General features: G+C 54.0%; 1 protein-coding gene across 1 annotated transcript in view; it reads left to right on the top strand.

The window, feature by feature from the left end:
• LOC134339983 (uncharacterized) overlaps positions 1-12,228 on the top strand; it is a 64,207-nt gene extending 51,979 nt beyond the window's left edge. The window contains exons 4-11 of the mRNA XM_063036814.1: positions 1,655-1,748; positions 2,076-2,155; positions 2,610-2,720; positions 5,336-5,373; positions 7,184-7,379; positions 9,087-9,236; positions 10,182-10,352; positions 11,108-12,228. Of these exons, the coding sequence (XP_062892884.1) occupies positions 1,655-1,748; positions 2,076-2,155; positions 2,610-2,720; positions 5,336-5,373; positions 7,184-7,379; positions 9,087-9,236; positions 10,182-10,352; positions 11,108-11,355 (1,088 nt within the window). The 3' untranslated portion in view covers positions 11,356-12,228. The remainder of the gene's footprint in view (positions 1-1,654; positions 1,749-2,075; positions 2,156-2,609; positions 2,721-5,335; positions 5,374-7,183; positions 7,380-9,086; positions 9,237-10,181; positions 10,353-11,107) is intronic.
• The last annotated feature ends 4,590 nt before the right edge of the window (positions 12,229-16,818 follow it).

The raw sequence follows: 16,818 nt of genomic DNA, 5'->3' as shown, positions 1-16,818 counted from the left end.
ATATCTGTACACTGACCGGTGTCTCTCAGTCCCTCTCTCTCAGGGGGGATATCTGTACCCTGACCGGTGTCTCTCAGTCCCTCTCTCTCTCTGGGGATATCTGTACACTGACCGGTGTCTCTCAGTCCCTCTCTCAGGGGATATCTGTACACTGACCGGTGTCTCTCAGTCCCTCTCTCTCAGGGAATATCTGTATACTGACCGGTGTCTCTCAGTCCCTCTCTCTCAGGGAATATCTGTATACTGACCGGTGTCTCTCAGTCCCTCTGTCTCAGGGGGGATATCTGTACACTGACCGGTGTCTCTCAGTCCCTCTCTCTCAGGGGATATCTGTACACTGACAGGTGTCTCTCAGTCCCTCTCTCTCAGGGGATATCTGTATACTGACCGGTGTCTCTCAGTCCCTCTGTCTCAGGGGATACCTGTACACTGACCGGTGTCTCTCAGTCCCTCTCTCTCAAGGAATATCTGTATATTGACCGGTGTCTCTCAGTCCCTCTCTCTCAGGGGATATCTGTACACTGACCAGTGTCTCTCAGTCCCTCTCTCTCAGGGAATATCTGTACACTGACCGGTGTCTCTCAGTCCCCTCTCTCAGGGGATATCTGTACACTGACCGGTGTCTCTCAGTCCCTCTCTCTCAGGGAATATCTGTATACTGACCGGTGTCTCTCAGTCCCTCTCTCTCAGGGAATATCTGTATACTGACCGGTGTCTCTCAGTCCCTCTGTCTCAGGGGGGATATCTGTACACTGACCGGTGTCTCTCAGTCCCTCTCTCTCAGGGGATATCTGTACACTGACAGGTGTCTCTCAGTCCCTCTCTCTCAGGGGATATCTGTATACTGACCGGTGTCTCTCAGTCCCTCTCTCTCAGGGGATTTCTGTACACTGACCGGTGTCTCTCAGTCCCTCTCTCTCATGGAATATCTGTATACTGACCGGTGTCTCTCAGTCCCTCTCTCAGGGGATATGTGTATACTGACTGGTGTCTCTCAGTCCCTCTGTCTCAGGGGGGATATCTGTACACTGACCGCTGTCTCTCAGTCCCTCTCTCTCAGGGGATATCTGTATACTGACCGGTGTCTCTCAGTCCCTCTCTCTCAGGGAATATTTGTATACTGACCGGTGTCTCTCAGTCCCTCTGTCTCAGGGGATACCTGTACACTGACCGGTGTCTCTCAGTCCCTCTTTCTCAGAGGATACCTGTACACTGACCGGTGTCTCTCAGTCCCTCTCTCTCAGGGGATTTCTGTACACTGACCGGTGTCTCTCAGTCCCTCTCTCTCATGGAATATCTGTATACTGACCGGTGTCTCTCAGTCCCTCTCTCAGGGGATACGTATATACTGACTGGTGTCTCTCAGTCCCTCTGTCTCAGGGGGGATATCTGTACACTGACCGGTGTCTCTCAGTCCCTCTCTCAGGGGATATGTGTATACTGACTGGTGTCTCTCAGTCCCTCTGTCTCAGGGGGGATATCTGTACACTGACCGGTGTCTCTCAGTCCCTCTCTCTCAGGGGATATCTGTATACTGACTGGTGTCTCTCAGTCCCTCTCTCTCAGGGGATTTCTGTACACTGACAGCATCTCAGTTCCTGCAACCCTGTGAACTGTCCTCCTTTAATTTCTGTTTTCTTGTAACTTCTTTCAGCCACCGACAGCTCAGACGTCATCTGTGCCCCCTGCCCTCCCGGAGCATTCTCCAATGTCACAGACTCTTTATCGCCCTGTCAGAACCATACAGTGTAAGTCTCTACCTTTCCCCCACCTCTCCTTTGCCTTCCCCACCACTCTGCTCTCTCTCTCTCTCTCTCTCTCTCTCTCGGTTTCTTTCTCTCCCTCCATCTCTCTCTCGCTCTCACTCTGTCTCCTTCTCCCTCTTTCCCTCTGTCACTCACCCTGTCCCTTGCCCTCTTCCCCCTCACCCTGTCTCCCTCTCCTCCTCTCCCTCCTTCATCCTCTCCCTATCTCCCTGTCCCATTCTCCCCCCTCCGTCTCCCCCTCCTCTCCCCCCTCCCTCTCCCTCTCTGTCCGTCTGCCTCTCACCACCTCTCTGCTCTCTCCCCACCCAGGTGTGCCGTCTCTGGCCGCTTCACTGTGCACCCTGGAGACGAACACCGAGACGCCGCCTGCTCACAGCAGGCCGACCCTGGTGAGAACTGAGCTCTCGACGGCCCCCGCCCTCACCCTCTCCCCTCACCCCACCCCTCTCTCTTTCGTAATACGTTTATGCTGAAATTTTCAACTGCCCTGGCATCTTGCCCTCGCCCTCAAATTGCCCCCTCCCTCTCTCGTCCGCTCTCCCCCGAACTTTCTACCCCTTCCCCTCCTCTCTCTCCCCTCCCGCCCACCCCACCCATTCATCTCCTACACACCCTCTACCCTCGGTGACCTACGACCTTCCCACTCTCCGCTCCATTCCCGTCCCTCCTCACCCTCCTGAATCTGTACATCCCACCTCCTTCCCCTGCCAAGAGAGCTGCCTCATTGCCCTACCACCTCTCCCGTGCCCCCCTGCGCTCCCATTCCCCCGGCCTCCCGCCAAGCCCCCTGACACTCTGTTCCCGCAGCTCGCCCGTCACGCTGCCTCTGCTCTCCGCCTGCAGGCTCGGCCTGGAAATGGAAAGTTGCTCTGAGCGGTGGGGTGGTCATCATCCTCATCGTCCTTATCATCCTCATCGGCGTCTGGGTGCGCAGGAGGTGCAAAGGCCACCGAGGTAAGGCAGACCCCCTCCCTCCGTCCACCTCACATGCCGACCGTCCCTCTGCTCGCCCTCACTCTCACTCCCCTCACCCTCACTCTCACTCCCCTCACCCTCACCCTCACTCTCACTCCCTCACCCTCACTCTGATTCCCCTCACCCTCACTCTCACTCTCACTCCCTCACCCTCACTCTGACTGCCTCACCCTCACTCTCACTCTCACTCCCCTCACCCTCACCCTCACTCTCACTCTCACTCCCCTCACCCTCACCCTCACTCTCACTCCCTCACCCTCACTCTCACTCCCCTCACCCTCACTCTCACTCCCCTCACCCTCACTCTCACTCTCACTCCCCTCACCCTCACTCTCACTCTCACTCCCCTCACCCTCACCCTCACTCTCACTCCCTCACCCTCACTCTCACTGCCTCACCCTCACTCTCACTCCCCTCACCCTCACTCTCACTCTCACTCCCCTCACCCTCACTCTCACTGCCTCACCCTCATTCTCACACCCCTCGCACTATCTCACCCTGCTTGCCTTCATTCTCACTCCCTAACCCTCACTCTCACTCTCACTCCCCTCACCCTCACTCTCACTCCCTCACCCTCACTCTCACTCCCCTCACCCTCACTCTGACTGCCTCACCCTCATTCTCACACCCTTCGCACTATCTCACCCTGCTTGCCTTCATTCTCACTCCCTAACCCTCACCCTCACTCTCACTCCCTCGCCCTCACTCTCACTCCCCTCACCCTCACTCTGACTGCCTCACCCTCATTCTCACACCCCTCGCACTATCTCACCCTGCTTGCCTTCATTCTCACTCCCTAACCCTCACTCTCACTCCCCTCACCCTCACTCTCACTCCCTCACCCTCACTCTCACTCCCTCACCCTCACTCTGACTGCCTCACCCTCATTCTCACACCCTTCGCACTATCTCACCCTGCTTGCCTTCATTCTCACTCCCTAACCCTCACTCTCACTCCCCTCACCCTCACTCTCACTCCCTCACCCTCACTTCCCTCACCCTCACTCTGACTGCCTCACCCTCATTCTCACACCCCTCGCACTATCTCACCCTGCTTGCCTTCATTCTCACTCCCTAACCCTCACTCTCACTCCCCTCACCCTCACTCTCACTCCCTCACCCTCACTCTCACTCCCCTCACCCTCACTCTGACTGCCTCACCCTCATTCTCACACCCCTCGCACTATCTCACCCTGCTTGCCCTCATTCTCACTCCCTAACCCTCACTCTCACTCCCCTCACCCTCACTCTGACTGCCTCACCCTCATTCTCACTCACCTCACCCTCACTCTGACTGCCTCACCCTCATTCTCACTCCCCTCACCCTCACTCTGACTGCCTCACCCTCATTCTCACACCCTTCGCACTATCTCACCCTGCTCGGCCTCATTCTCACTCCCTAACCCTCACTCTCACTCTCACTCCCCTCACCCTCACTCTGACTGCCTCACCCTCACTCTCACTCCTCTCACCCTCACTCTGACTGCCTCACCCTCATTCTCACTCCCCTCACCCTCACTCTGCCTCACCCTCATTCTCACTCCCCTCACCCTCACTCTGACTGCCTCACCCTCATTCTCACACACCTCGCACTATCTCACCCTGCTTGCCTTCATTCTCACTCCCTAACCCTCACTCTCACTCCCTTCAGCCTCACTCTCACTCCCTCACCCTCACTCTCACTCCCCTCACCCTCACTCTGACTGCCTCACCCTCATTCTCACACCCCTCGCACTATCTCACCCTGCTTGCCCTCATTCTCACTCCCTAACCCTCACTCTCACTCTCACTCCCCTCACCCTCACTCTGACTGCCTCACCCTCATTCTCACTCCCCTGACCCTCACTCTGACTGCCTCACCCTCATTCTCACACCCTTCGCACTATCTCACCCTGCTTGCCTTCATTCTCACTCCCTAACCCTCACTCTCACTCCCCTCACCCTCACTCTCACTCCCTCACCCTCACTCTCACTCCCCTCACCCTCACTCTGACTGCCTCACCCTCATTCTCACACCCCTCGCACTATCTCACCCTGCTTGCCCTCATTCTCACTCCCTAACCCTCACTCTCACTCCCCTCACCCTCACTCTCACTGCCTCACCCTCATTCTCACTCCCCTCACCCTCACTCTGACTGCCTCACCCTCATTCTCACTCCCCTCACCCTCACTCTGCCTCACCCTCATTCTCACTCCCCTCACCCTCACTCTGACTGCCTCACCCTCATTCTCACTCCCCCACACATATTTTCACTCCCTGACCCTCACTCTCACCCTCCTCACCCTCACTCTCACTCCCTCGCCGTCACTCTCACTCCCCTCACCCTCATTCTCACTTCCCCACCCTTATTCTCACTCCCTGACCCTCACTCTCACCCTCCTCACCCTCACTCTCACTCCCTCGCCGTCACTCTCACTCCCTTCACCCTCGTTGTCACCCTCACCCTCACTCTGACTCCCCTCGCCCTCACTCTCCCCCTCCCCCACTCTTCCCCTCTCCCCACCTGACACCAGGGCTGCCCGTCTCTCCCGTGTCTGGGCATCCGTTGACCTGCCTCCATTCCCCAGGATCAGCCCGTTTCCTTCTCTCTGCAGGGAGCGGCCAACTTCGCGACACCCAGCAGATGGACAAGGTAGGTCGCGGCGGCGGGGCGCCCGCAGCGCTATTCCCGGGCTACGGGCTGTGGGCAGAGATCCCCTGCCTCTCGGGGCAGAGTCCAGGCTCCCGCCCTGCCAGGGCCGAGGCAGGGGAGACGGGTGGGATGGGGCAGGAGGGACGGGAGTCTGGGGAGAGCAGCAGGGGGAGGGATGGAGAGAAGGAGAGAGAGGCGGGAGGAGGTGGCTAGATAGAAAGAGAGTTAGTTTGAGGGAGATGTGGAACGTGGGAAAGAGGGAGCGATGGAGGAAGGGAGGCAAGGAGAGATACAGAGAGGTAGGCAGACAAGTGAAGAAGTTAAATCGACAATAGGTGCAGGAGTAGGCCATTCGGCCCTTCGAGCCAGCACCGCCATTCACTGTGGTCATGGCTGATCATCCACTATCAGTATCCAGTTCCTGCCTTATCCCCATAACCTTTGACTCCACTATCTTTAGGAGCTCTATCCATCTCTTTCTTGAAAGCATCCAGAGATTTGGCCTCCACAGCCTCGTGGGGCAGAGCATTCCACAGATCGGAGGGAAGGAGGGAAGGTTAGAGTGAGAGAGAGGGGGAAAGAGAGAGGGAGTTGGAGGGAGAGAGGGAGGAGAGGGAGGTAAGGAAAGGGGAGAGAGAGGTGGAGAGGGTCAGAGAGAGATGGAAAGATAGAGAGTGTGAGAGTGAGAGAGAGAGAGAATGAGAGAGACAGAGAGTGTGAGTGTGAGACAGTGTAAGAGAGAGTGAGAGAGAGAGAGAGAGAGTGAGAGGCTGAGACTGAGACTGAGCAAGAGTGTGATAGAGTGAGAGTGAGAGAGAGAGAGGCTCCCCTCTCTCCTTGACCATCACCCGTCCCCCCACCGTGCCCCTTTCTCTATTTGCTGCTCTCCTTCACCCTCCAATTCGACTAAGACCACTCCGCACCACCCATCACACCCTCCCGGGGTCAGACACAGAGTGAATCTCCCTCCGCACCGTCCCATCACACACTCCCGGGGTCAGACACAGGGTGAATCTCCTTCCGCTCCGTCCCATCACACTCTCCCGGGGTCAGACACAGAGTGAATCTCCCTCCGCACGGTCCCATCACACACTCCCGGGGTCAGACACAGAGTGAATCTCCCTCCGCACCGTCCCATCACACACTCCCAGTGTCAGGCACAGACTGAAGCTCCCTCCGCACCGTCCCATCACACACTCCCGGGGTCAGACACAGAGTGAAGCTCCCTCTGCACCGTCCCGTCACACACTCCCGGGGTCAGACACAGAGTGAATCTCCCTCCACACCGTCCCATCACACACTCCCGGGGTCAGACACAGAGTGAAGCTCCCTCCGCACCGTCCCATCACACACTCCCGGGGTCAGACACAGAGTGAATCTCCCTCCGCACCGTCCCATCACACACTCCCGGGGTCAGACACAGACTGAAGCTCCCTCCGCACCGTCCCATCACACACTCCCGGGGTCAGACACAGAGTGAAGCTCCCTCTGCACCGTCCCGTCACACACTCCCGGGGTCAGACACAGAGTGAATCTCCCTCCGCACCGTCCCATCACACACTCCCGGGGTCAGACACAGAGTGAAGCTCCCTCTGCACCGTCCCGTCACACACTCCCGGGGTCAGACACAGAGTGAATCTCACTCCGCACCGTCCCATCACACACTCCCAGGGTCAGGCACACAGTAAAGCTACATCCATACCGTCCCACATGATTCCCTCAGTCAATTGATCAATTTTCCTGCTGCATTGTGGGACAGACCTGTGGCCATTGCTGATCCCTTTACTGAAATCTCCCCCTCCTTCAATAGCTACTTCAACTACGGATGCTGAAGATTGTGAGGGAAACATCTGAGGAAGTTGTTGAGGGTGTGTTGGATATCCGTGGATGGCCACAGTGTCAGCGAAAAGGGGAATATCTGGATGCAAAACTCGTGAATGGACAGAGTGCGGACAATGTTCTACCAAGCAGTCTGTCTCTCTCACCCAACACAGATATCATAAAAGGTACGGGGAGACAGCGTCTGGGTTTTGCTGTCAATGTCTGAATAGAGAGACAGCGTCTGGGGTTTGCTGTCAATGTCTGAGTGGGGAGACAGTGTCTGGCGTTTAATATCAATGTCTGAATTGGGAGGCAGCGTCTGGGGTTTAACATCTCTGTCTGAACGGGCAGACAATGTCTGGGGTTAACGTCTCTGTCTGAATGGGGAGACAGTGTCTGGGGTTTGCTCCCAATATCTGAATGGGGAGACAGCATCTGGGGTTTACTGTCAATGTCTAAATGGGGAGATAGCATCTGGGGTTCAACGTCACTGAATCAGGAGGCAGTGTCTGGGTTTTAATGTTCCTGTCTGAATGGGGAGACCGTGTCTGGCGTTTAATGTCTCTGTCTGAATGGGGAGACGTGACTGGGGTTTAACGTCTCTGTCTGAATAGGCAGACGTGACTGGGGTTTAATGTCTCTGTCTGAATGAGGAAACAGCATCTTCGGTTTTTGTCTTTGTCTGAATGGGGAGACAGTGTTTGGGGTTTAATGTCTCTGTCTGAATAGGCAGACAGTGTCTGGGGTTTAACATCTCTGTCCGAATAGGGAGACAGCATCTGGCGTTTACTGTTAATGTCTGAATAGGCAGACAGTGTCTGGGGTTTAACATCTCTGTCTGAATAGGCAGACGTGACTGGGGTTTAATGTCTCTGTCTGAATGAGGAAACAGCATCTTCGGTTTAATGTCTTTGTCTGAATGGGGAGGCGGTGTCTGGGTTTTAACGTCTCTTTCTGAATAGGCAGACGTGTCTGGGGTTTAATGTCTCTGTCTGAATAGGCAGACAGTGTCTGGGATTTAACATCTCTGTCTGAATAGGGAGACAGCATCTGGCATTTACTGTTAATGTGTGAATAGGCAGTCAGTGTTTGGGGTTTAACGTCTCTGTCTGAATAGGGAGACAGCATCTGGCATTTACTGTTAATGTCTGAATAGGCAGACAGTGTCTGGGGTTTAACGTCTCTGTCTGAATAGGCAGACGTGACTGGGGTTTAATGTCTCTGTCTGAATGAGGAAACAGCATCTTCGGTTTTTGTCTTTGTCTGAATGGGGAGACAGTGTTTGGGGTTTAATGTCTCTGTCTGAATAGGCAGACAGTGTCTGGGGTTTAACATCTCTGTCCGAATAGGGAGACAGCATCTGGCGTTTACTGTTAATGTCTGAATAGGCAGACAGTGTCTGGGGTTTAACATCTCTGTCTGAATAGGCAGACGTGACTGGGGTTTAATGTCTCTGTCTGAATGAGGAAACAGCATCTTCGGTTTAATGTCTTTGTCTGAATGGGGAGGCGGTGTCTGGGTTTTAACGTCTCTCTCTGAATAGGCAGACGTGTCTGGGGTTTAACGTCTCTGTCTGAATAGGCAGACGTGACTGGGGTTTAATGTCTCTGTCTGAATGAGGAAACAGCATCTTCGGTTTAATGTCTGTCTGAATGGGGAGACAGTGTTTGGGGTTTAATGTCTCTGTCTGAATGGGGAGACAGTGTCTGGGGTTTAATGTCTGTCTGAATGGGGAGACAATGTGTGGGGTTTAACGTCTCTGTCTGGGTGGGGAGACAGTGTCTGGGGTTTGTATTGTGTCACATCACTCACTCCATATCCTCTGCCCTCACCCCCTCTACCCATCACCCCACTCCTTCCTTCCACCCCTCCCTCACCTCATCCACTGACAGGAAGCTCACGCAGCCTGCCCCAAATGCTGGTGTATGAGAATATCCGCCCATTCCTCCGCATGACAACCAGTGAGATTCTCGGTCAGTCGTCTGTTGGGGCCCAGAAGGACCAGAAGCTGGAGGTCTGGGCAACTGATGTCCTGGACGAAGGTACGTTTTGTCTCAGCTGTTGCCACCTCCCCCACCCCCTCCCGTCCTGTGCTGGGTCCTCCTGCCCGCTCTCCAGCACCTCCCCTGGAGGTTCGGGATGACCCGTGGGGAGAGAACCAGGCTGAACCAAAGACAGGGGTTAGCAATGGGAATTGGTTTATCATTGTTGATGTGTAGCGAGATACAGTGACAATCTTGTCTTGTATATCGTTCACACAGATCACATCATTACACAGTGTGTTGAGGTAGAAGAAGGTCAAACAGTAACAGGATGCAGAATAGAGTGTCACAGCCACAGAGAAAGTGCAGAGCAGGCAGGCAAGATCATGAAAATGAAGATTGTGAGAACAAGAGCCCATGTTATCGTCCAGGGGAGAGTGCACTGCACGCAGACAATGAGGTACAAGGCTCTAACCAGGCAGAGTGTGAGGTCGAGAGACCATGTAACGGTACTACGGGACAATTCAATGTTGTTATGACAGTGGGGATCGTGGCTTTACCAAGGGACGGGGAAGTGCAGGTGGAATCAATGGAGGGGAGGCTGGTTTCTCTGATGTGCTGAGCTGAGCCCACAACTCCGCGGTTTCTCACGGTCACGGACAGAGCAGTCGTGCAAAGCCGCGATGCTGTCTATGGTACGTCGATAACACTCAGTGAGGGTCGACGGGGACGGGCCAAGTTTCCTCAGCCTCTGGCTGGGCTTTCTTGGCCATGGACCAGGACAGACGGGACAGGTGATGTTTACTGCTGGGAATTCGAAGCTCCAACCCTCCATACCTCAGCACCATTGATGTGGACAGATGGGGGTGCACACTTGCCCCACCCCTCTACCTCTGAAGCCGACCACCAGCCCGCCCGCAGTCGGAGAGCGGCTGGCAGGAAAGGCCAAGTGGGTGGCGGGCCCGGTTCCCCATCTGACCCACGCGCTCTCCCTCTTCCCTGCAGACGGACTGGAGATGGATCACGCAGTCGTGATGCCCGAGAGCAGGTCCCTCAATACACCCGAGGCCCAGGCCTCGGGAGCAGGCCTCGTCCGGGGGCTGGCCAATGAGGGGGCCAGCAGGCCCAGGAGCAGGAGCCAGGCCTCGTCCCTGGCTGTCAGCACCCTTGACACAGGTGAGAGGTCTGGGGAGGTGGAGGGAGTGGGGAGGGGGAATAAAAGTGAAATGTTGGTGGGGAAGGGGGGAGGGGGAGAGGGAGGGAGAGAGGGCAGAGAGTGGGAAAGAGGAGTGAGGAGAGGGAGTGGGGTGGGGAGAGGAGAGAGCATGTGAGCGGGTGGGGGGAGAGAGCGGCCGGGGAGAGGGAGAATGGGGGGGTGGTTGGAGATGGGAAAAGATGGTGGGTCTCGTGGGGAGAGGGGGGAGTGCACTGGAAGAGAGGGGGGAGCATGGTGGGGGGAGAGAGGGATAGGAAAAAGGGGCTGGGGAGGGAGGGAAGAGAGAGAGAAGGTGGAGGGGGGTTTGGAGATGGGGAGAAGCAGAAATAAAGGGAAAGAGAGAGAGGAGAGAAGAGAGAATGGAAGGAGGAGAGGGGTGAGGCCATGAGGGGGAAGGGGAGGATGAGCAGAGGAGGGTTTTGGCAAGAAGGGAAGAGAGAAATGGGGAGAGGGAAGAGGGGGTTGAGTGGGAGGGAGAGAGGGGGTGAAGGAGGTTTGAAAGGGAGGAAGGTTTCAGGTGAGTGGGCAGGGTTTTGGTGGGGGATGTAGGTGGGAGGGGGAGTGGACATGTCAGACATGTGGGGAGGATGAGGAAGGGGAAGGCAGTACAAGAGGGGAGGGAGGTATATCTGGCGGGAGGTGCGATGGGGGGTTAAGGAACCAGGGTGGCATCCCTCTGTGGCCATGACTGACAGGACCCTCTCTCCCTTTGCAGGCGGGGACCCCCGGCCCCTCTCCTCGGAAATCCCCTATTCTCCAGCACCGGCCGTCCTCGGCCCCCCCACTCTCACCGCCTCTGAGGTGCTGGCCCCAGACCGCCTCCTGCCGCTGGTGTCCATCCGCGTTTGCCCCCCCTCACCGCCTCCCCGCCCCTCCGCGGCTGGGACCATGCACAGGGAGGGCCAGGACCTCAATCTCTCCGCACCCACCCTGCAGCCTGAGGAGGACGAGTGGACAGAGTGAGGGGTGGGGAAGGAGGGAGGCCCTCTAGATCCAGGCTCGTCCCCTCCTCCAATCCTCCCTCAACCTGCCTCCGTCCCCACTCCCCCTCGCTTAGGCCACTGGGCCTGAGCAGGCGCCATCTTGAGGAGGTCAAGGGGTAAGGGAGGCCAACTGGACAAATGTCAAGGGGAAGGGGGTCAACTGGGGAAAGGTCAAAGGGAAGAGGGGTCAACCGGGCAAAGGTATGATGGGGGAAAGAAATGACGAACAAAGGTCAAGGAGGAAGGAGGTCCACAGCAAAGGTCAAGTGCGATGAGGGACAAGAGGGTAAAGTGCAAGGGGGAAGGGAGGCCTATGACACAAAGGTCAAGAGGTTAGAAAGATCAACTGGGCAAAGGTCAATGGGAAAAGTTCACCTGTGCGAGGTCGTTCACAGCGGGTGAAGGAGGTGTGGTGGACAGGGTTGGGGGAGGTCAACAGTCGAGGGCCCACCCCATGCTGCTGTCGAGGTGGAAGAGGTTGGGGTGGGGTGAGGGGGGTGGTGGGAGGTGCCACTGAGGGCATCAGCCAGAAGCAGGGGGCAGCCACCCTTGGGAATGACGTGTCCTGAGCAGCCATGGGGTTGGGGGGGGTGGAGGGTCTCCAAGGGGCCAACTCAGATGAACCAGACCCCCGGCGGCGAGGGAACAGCGTGCTGTCTGTACAATTAAAGAGACTCTGACTGTGAATCACGTTCGACTTGTTCTTGTCACACGTAGCGAGGAATGGCAGTCAACTTGTCACAATGGTCAGCAGGACTCCCGTCACTTCCCTCCTCCATCACACCCCGTCAGAGGCCGCTCGGCCCATCGGCTTGGTGCCAGCCACCTCTCAGCACGCAGGCTGGTTCATCCCCCCTCCCACCCCCTCCCTCTGCCTGAATAGAGGAATGGGGGGAGGGAGTTGGTGGAGAGTGAGAGAGAGAAGAGGGAGGGGAGGGTAGGGAGAGAGATGGGGTGTTGCACAGTGTAGACCCGGTAGTGTGAGCTCCGGGCTCATTTCAGCCCCAAGGTATGAACACGAGATGATCAACATCCAGAGCAACAGACACACACACACACACACACACACACAGACATACACTACACTCATACACACACACTCTACACTCAGACACACACACACACACAGACTACACTCATACGGACACACACACTACACTCATACACACACAGACATACACACGCACTTCACTCACAGACACACACACACTACACTCATACACACATATACACAGAGACGACACTCATACATACACCGAGAGACACACACACACTACACTCATACAGACACACACACACACAGACTACACTCATACACACACAGACATACACACAGAATAATCTCATACACACACACACTACACTCACTACACTCATACACACACACAGACTACACTCATACACAGACATACACACACACTACACTCACATACACACACTACACTCATACACACACACACAGACATACACTACACTCATACATACATACAGACACACACACTACACTACACTCATACACACACTACACTCATACAGACACACACACACACACACAGACATACACTACACTCATACATACATACAGACACACACACTACACTACACAGACACACACACACACACTACACTCATACACACACAGAGACTACACTCACTACACTCATACACACACACACTACACTCATACACACACACACACTACACTCATACAGACACACACAGACTACACTCACTACACTCATACAGACACACACACTACACTCATATACACACACACAACTACACTCAGACACACACACATACACAGAGACTACACTCATACACACACACACAGACACACACACTACACTCATACAGACACACACACACAATAGTCATACACACACACACAGACTACACTCATACACACTCACACATGCACACAACACTACACTCATACACACTCATACAGACACACACACTACACTCACACACACACAGACTACACTCATACACACACAGACATACACACACACTACACTCATACAAACAGACATACACACACACTACACTCATACAGACACACACACTACACTCACACACCCACACCCACGCACTACACTCGTGCAGACACACACACACACTACACTCAACACACTCACACACAGACTACACTCAGACACACACGCACGCGCACACACACGCACTACACTCATAGACACACACACTACACTCATAGACACATACACTACACTCATACACACACACATACACACACACAAATACAGAGACTACACTCATACACAGAGAGACACACACACTACACTCATACATACATACACACACACACACTACACTCATAGACACACACACTACACTCACAGACACACACACACTACACTCATACACACACATACACAGAGACTACTCTCACACACACTACACTCATAGACACACACACTACACTCACACTCATACACACACACACTACACTCATACAGACACACACAATACAGTTATACACACACACAGACTACACTCATACACACACACGTGCACACACTACACTCAGACACACACACAGACTACACTCATACGGACACAGACACACACTACACTCATACAGACACACACACACACACTACACTCATACACACTCATACAGACACACACACTACACTCACACACACACAGACTACACTCATACACACACAGACATACACACACACTACACTCATACAAACAGACATACACACACTACACTCATACAGACACACACACTACACTCACACACCCACACCCACGCACTACACTCGTGCAGACACACACACACACTACACTCAACACACTCACACACAGACTACACTCAGACACACACGCACGTGCACACACACGCACTACACTCATAGACACACACACTACACTCATAGACACATACACTACACTCATACACACACACAAATACAGAGACTACACTCATACACAGAGAGACACACACACTACACTCATACATACACACACACACCACACACACACACACAGACTACACTCATAGACACACACACTACACTCACAGACACACACACTACACTCATACACACACATACACAGAGACTACACTCACACACACTACACTCATAGACACACACACACACACAATACAGTCATACACACACACACAGATTACACTCATACACACATGCACACACTACACTCAGACACACACACACACGCACACACACTACACTCATATACACATACACACTACACTCACAGACCTACACACACACTACACTCATACAGACACACACACACACATATAGACTACACTCACACACACAGAGACATATACACACACACAGACTACATTCATATACACACACATACACTACTCGTACACACACAGTGTATGAGTACCAATTCCCCTTGGGATCAATAAAGTATATCTATCTATCTATCTATACACACATACAGACTACACTCATACACACACAGACACACATACACATGGACTACACTCATACACACACAGACACACACACATCATAGACTAGTCATACACACACAGACATACACACACAGACTACACTCATACACACAAACGTACACGCACATACACTACACTCACACAGACTACACAGACACAGAGACACACAAACACACACACACAGACACACATACACAGACTACACAGAGAGAGAGAGAGACACAGACACATAGACTACACTCATACACACAGACATACACACACACAGACTACACTCATATACACACACACATACACTACACTCATACACACACATACATTGCAGTCATACACATACACAGACTACACTCATACACATACACAGACATACACACTACACTCATACAGACATACATACACAGACTACACTCATACACAGACTACATTCATACACAGACTACTCATACACACACAGACACACACATAGACTACACTCACACGCACACAGACATACACACACATACACTACACTCATACACACACATAGACTAGTCATACACATACACAGACATACAAACACATAGACTACACTCACACACATAGACTATACACATACACACAGAGACTACACTCATACACACACAGACTACACTCATACACACATACATACACACACATACACTACACAGAGAGACACACACACAATCACACACACACGCACACAGACACACACACAATCACACACACACGCACACACACACACCCGTATATAAAATGGAGGAACTCAGTTGACGAGTCCCACTTATGGGCTGCCCACCCCACCTGCCCCCCAGCACACATTTGTTTGTTAATACAAATGTCACATTTGGCTGTACGTCTCAACACGCTGCTGCTAAATAAACCGGAGTCCGAGTCCCGGTGAAGGGTCTCAACCTGAAACACCAACTGTTGAGTCTGCCCATGGACGCTCCTGTCTGGCCAGCAGTTTGCATGTGTTGCCTCCCCAAGGATTCACTGTAGGAAAGACTGAGCCCTCTAGCCCTCCTCCCTCTCAGTTTTAGACAGCCCTCCGGCGGAGATGAGACTTCTGCCTGTCTACTAGTGTGTGGTCTTGCAGACCTCCGTCTGACCACCTCTCAGCCTCCTCAGCTCCAGGGAAAATGGCCCCAGCCAGGCCAGAATCACCAGAATCACAAGCCAGGGGAAATCTGCAGACGCTGGAAATCCAGAGCAACGCACACAGAAACGCTGGAGGAACTCATCAGGCCGGGCAGCGTCTGTGGAGAACAGCAAACAGTCGATGTTTTGGGCCGAGACCCTTCGGCAGGCCTGTAGAATGGCCACGGAAATGAAAGGGTTAACGGATGAGGCGCGTTCGACCTTCCTGGACCTCGACTCCCTGAGTTTAGAAGAATGGGTGGCGGGGTCCCGTCGGTACCCATCGAATACTGGAAGGCCAAGAGTGAGTGTGGAGGGGATGTCTCCTATGGTGGGGGAGTCTCGGACCAGAGGGCACAGCCTCGGGATAGAGGGGCGTCCCTTCAGAACCCAGGTGAGAAAAAACTCCCTGAGCCGGAGGGTGGTGAATCGGTGGAATTTGCTGCCAGATCATCGGGTATGCTTGAAGCTGAGGCTGAGAGGTTCTTGGCTTGTGAGGGCGTCAAAGGTCATAGGGATAGTAAATCAGCCATGATGGAATGGCGGAGCAGATTCAAGGGGCTGAATGGCCTGGTTCTAATGGTGTGACGGTATTATGATCTGATAACTCGAGCCCCCTAGGCCCGGCAACCTATGGCTCCTGCCTCCTCTCCAGTATGCCTCCTTCACTGCCTCCCCCCACCCCCAACCCACAACTCTCAGGGATTAACGGCCTGCACCACCCCTCCTGAGTCTCTCTGTTCTACAAAACTCTCCAGGCGCCTCACCCGTGTCGGAGTTAACTTCCGCGGACCTCTCCCCACTACCCGGTCAGCGGCCACTTTATTAGGTACACCCACC

The sequence above is a fragment of the Mobula hypostoma genome, chromosome 31 (genome assembly GCF_963921235.1).
Source record: "Mobula hypostoma chromosome 31, sMobHyp1.1, whole genome shotgun sequence".
Classification (NCBI taxonomy): Eukaryota; Metazoa; Chordata; class Chondrichthyes; order Myliobatiformes; family Myliobatidae; genus Mobula; species Mobula hypostoma.
This window is presented reverse-complemented; position numbering and strand designations above follow the sequence as displayed.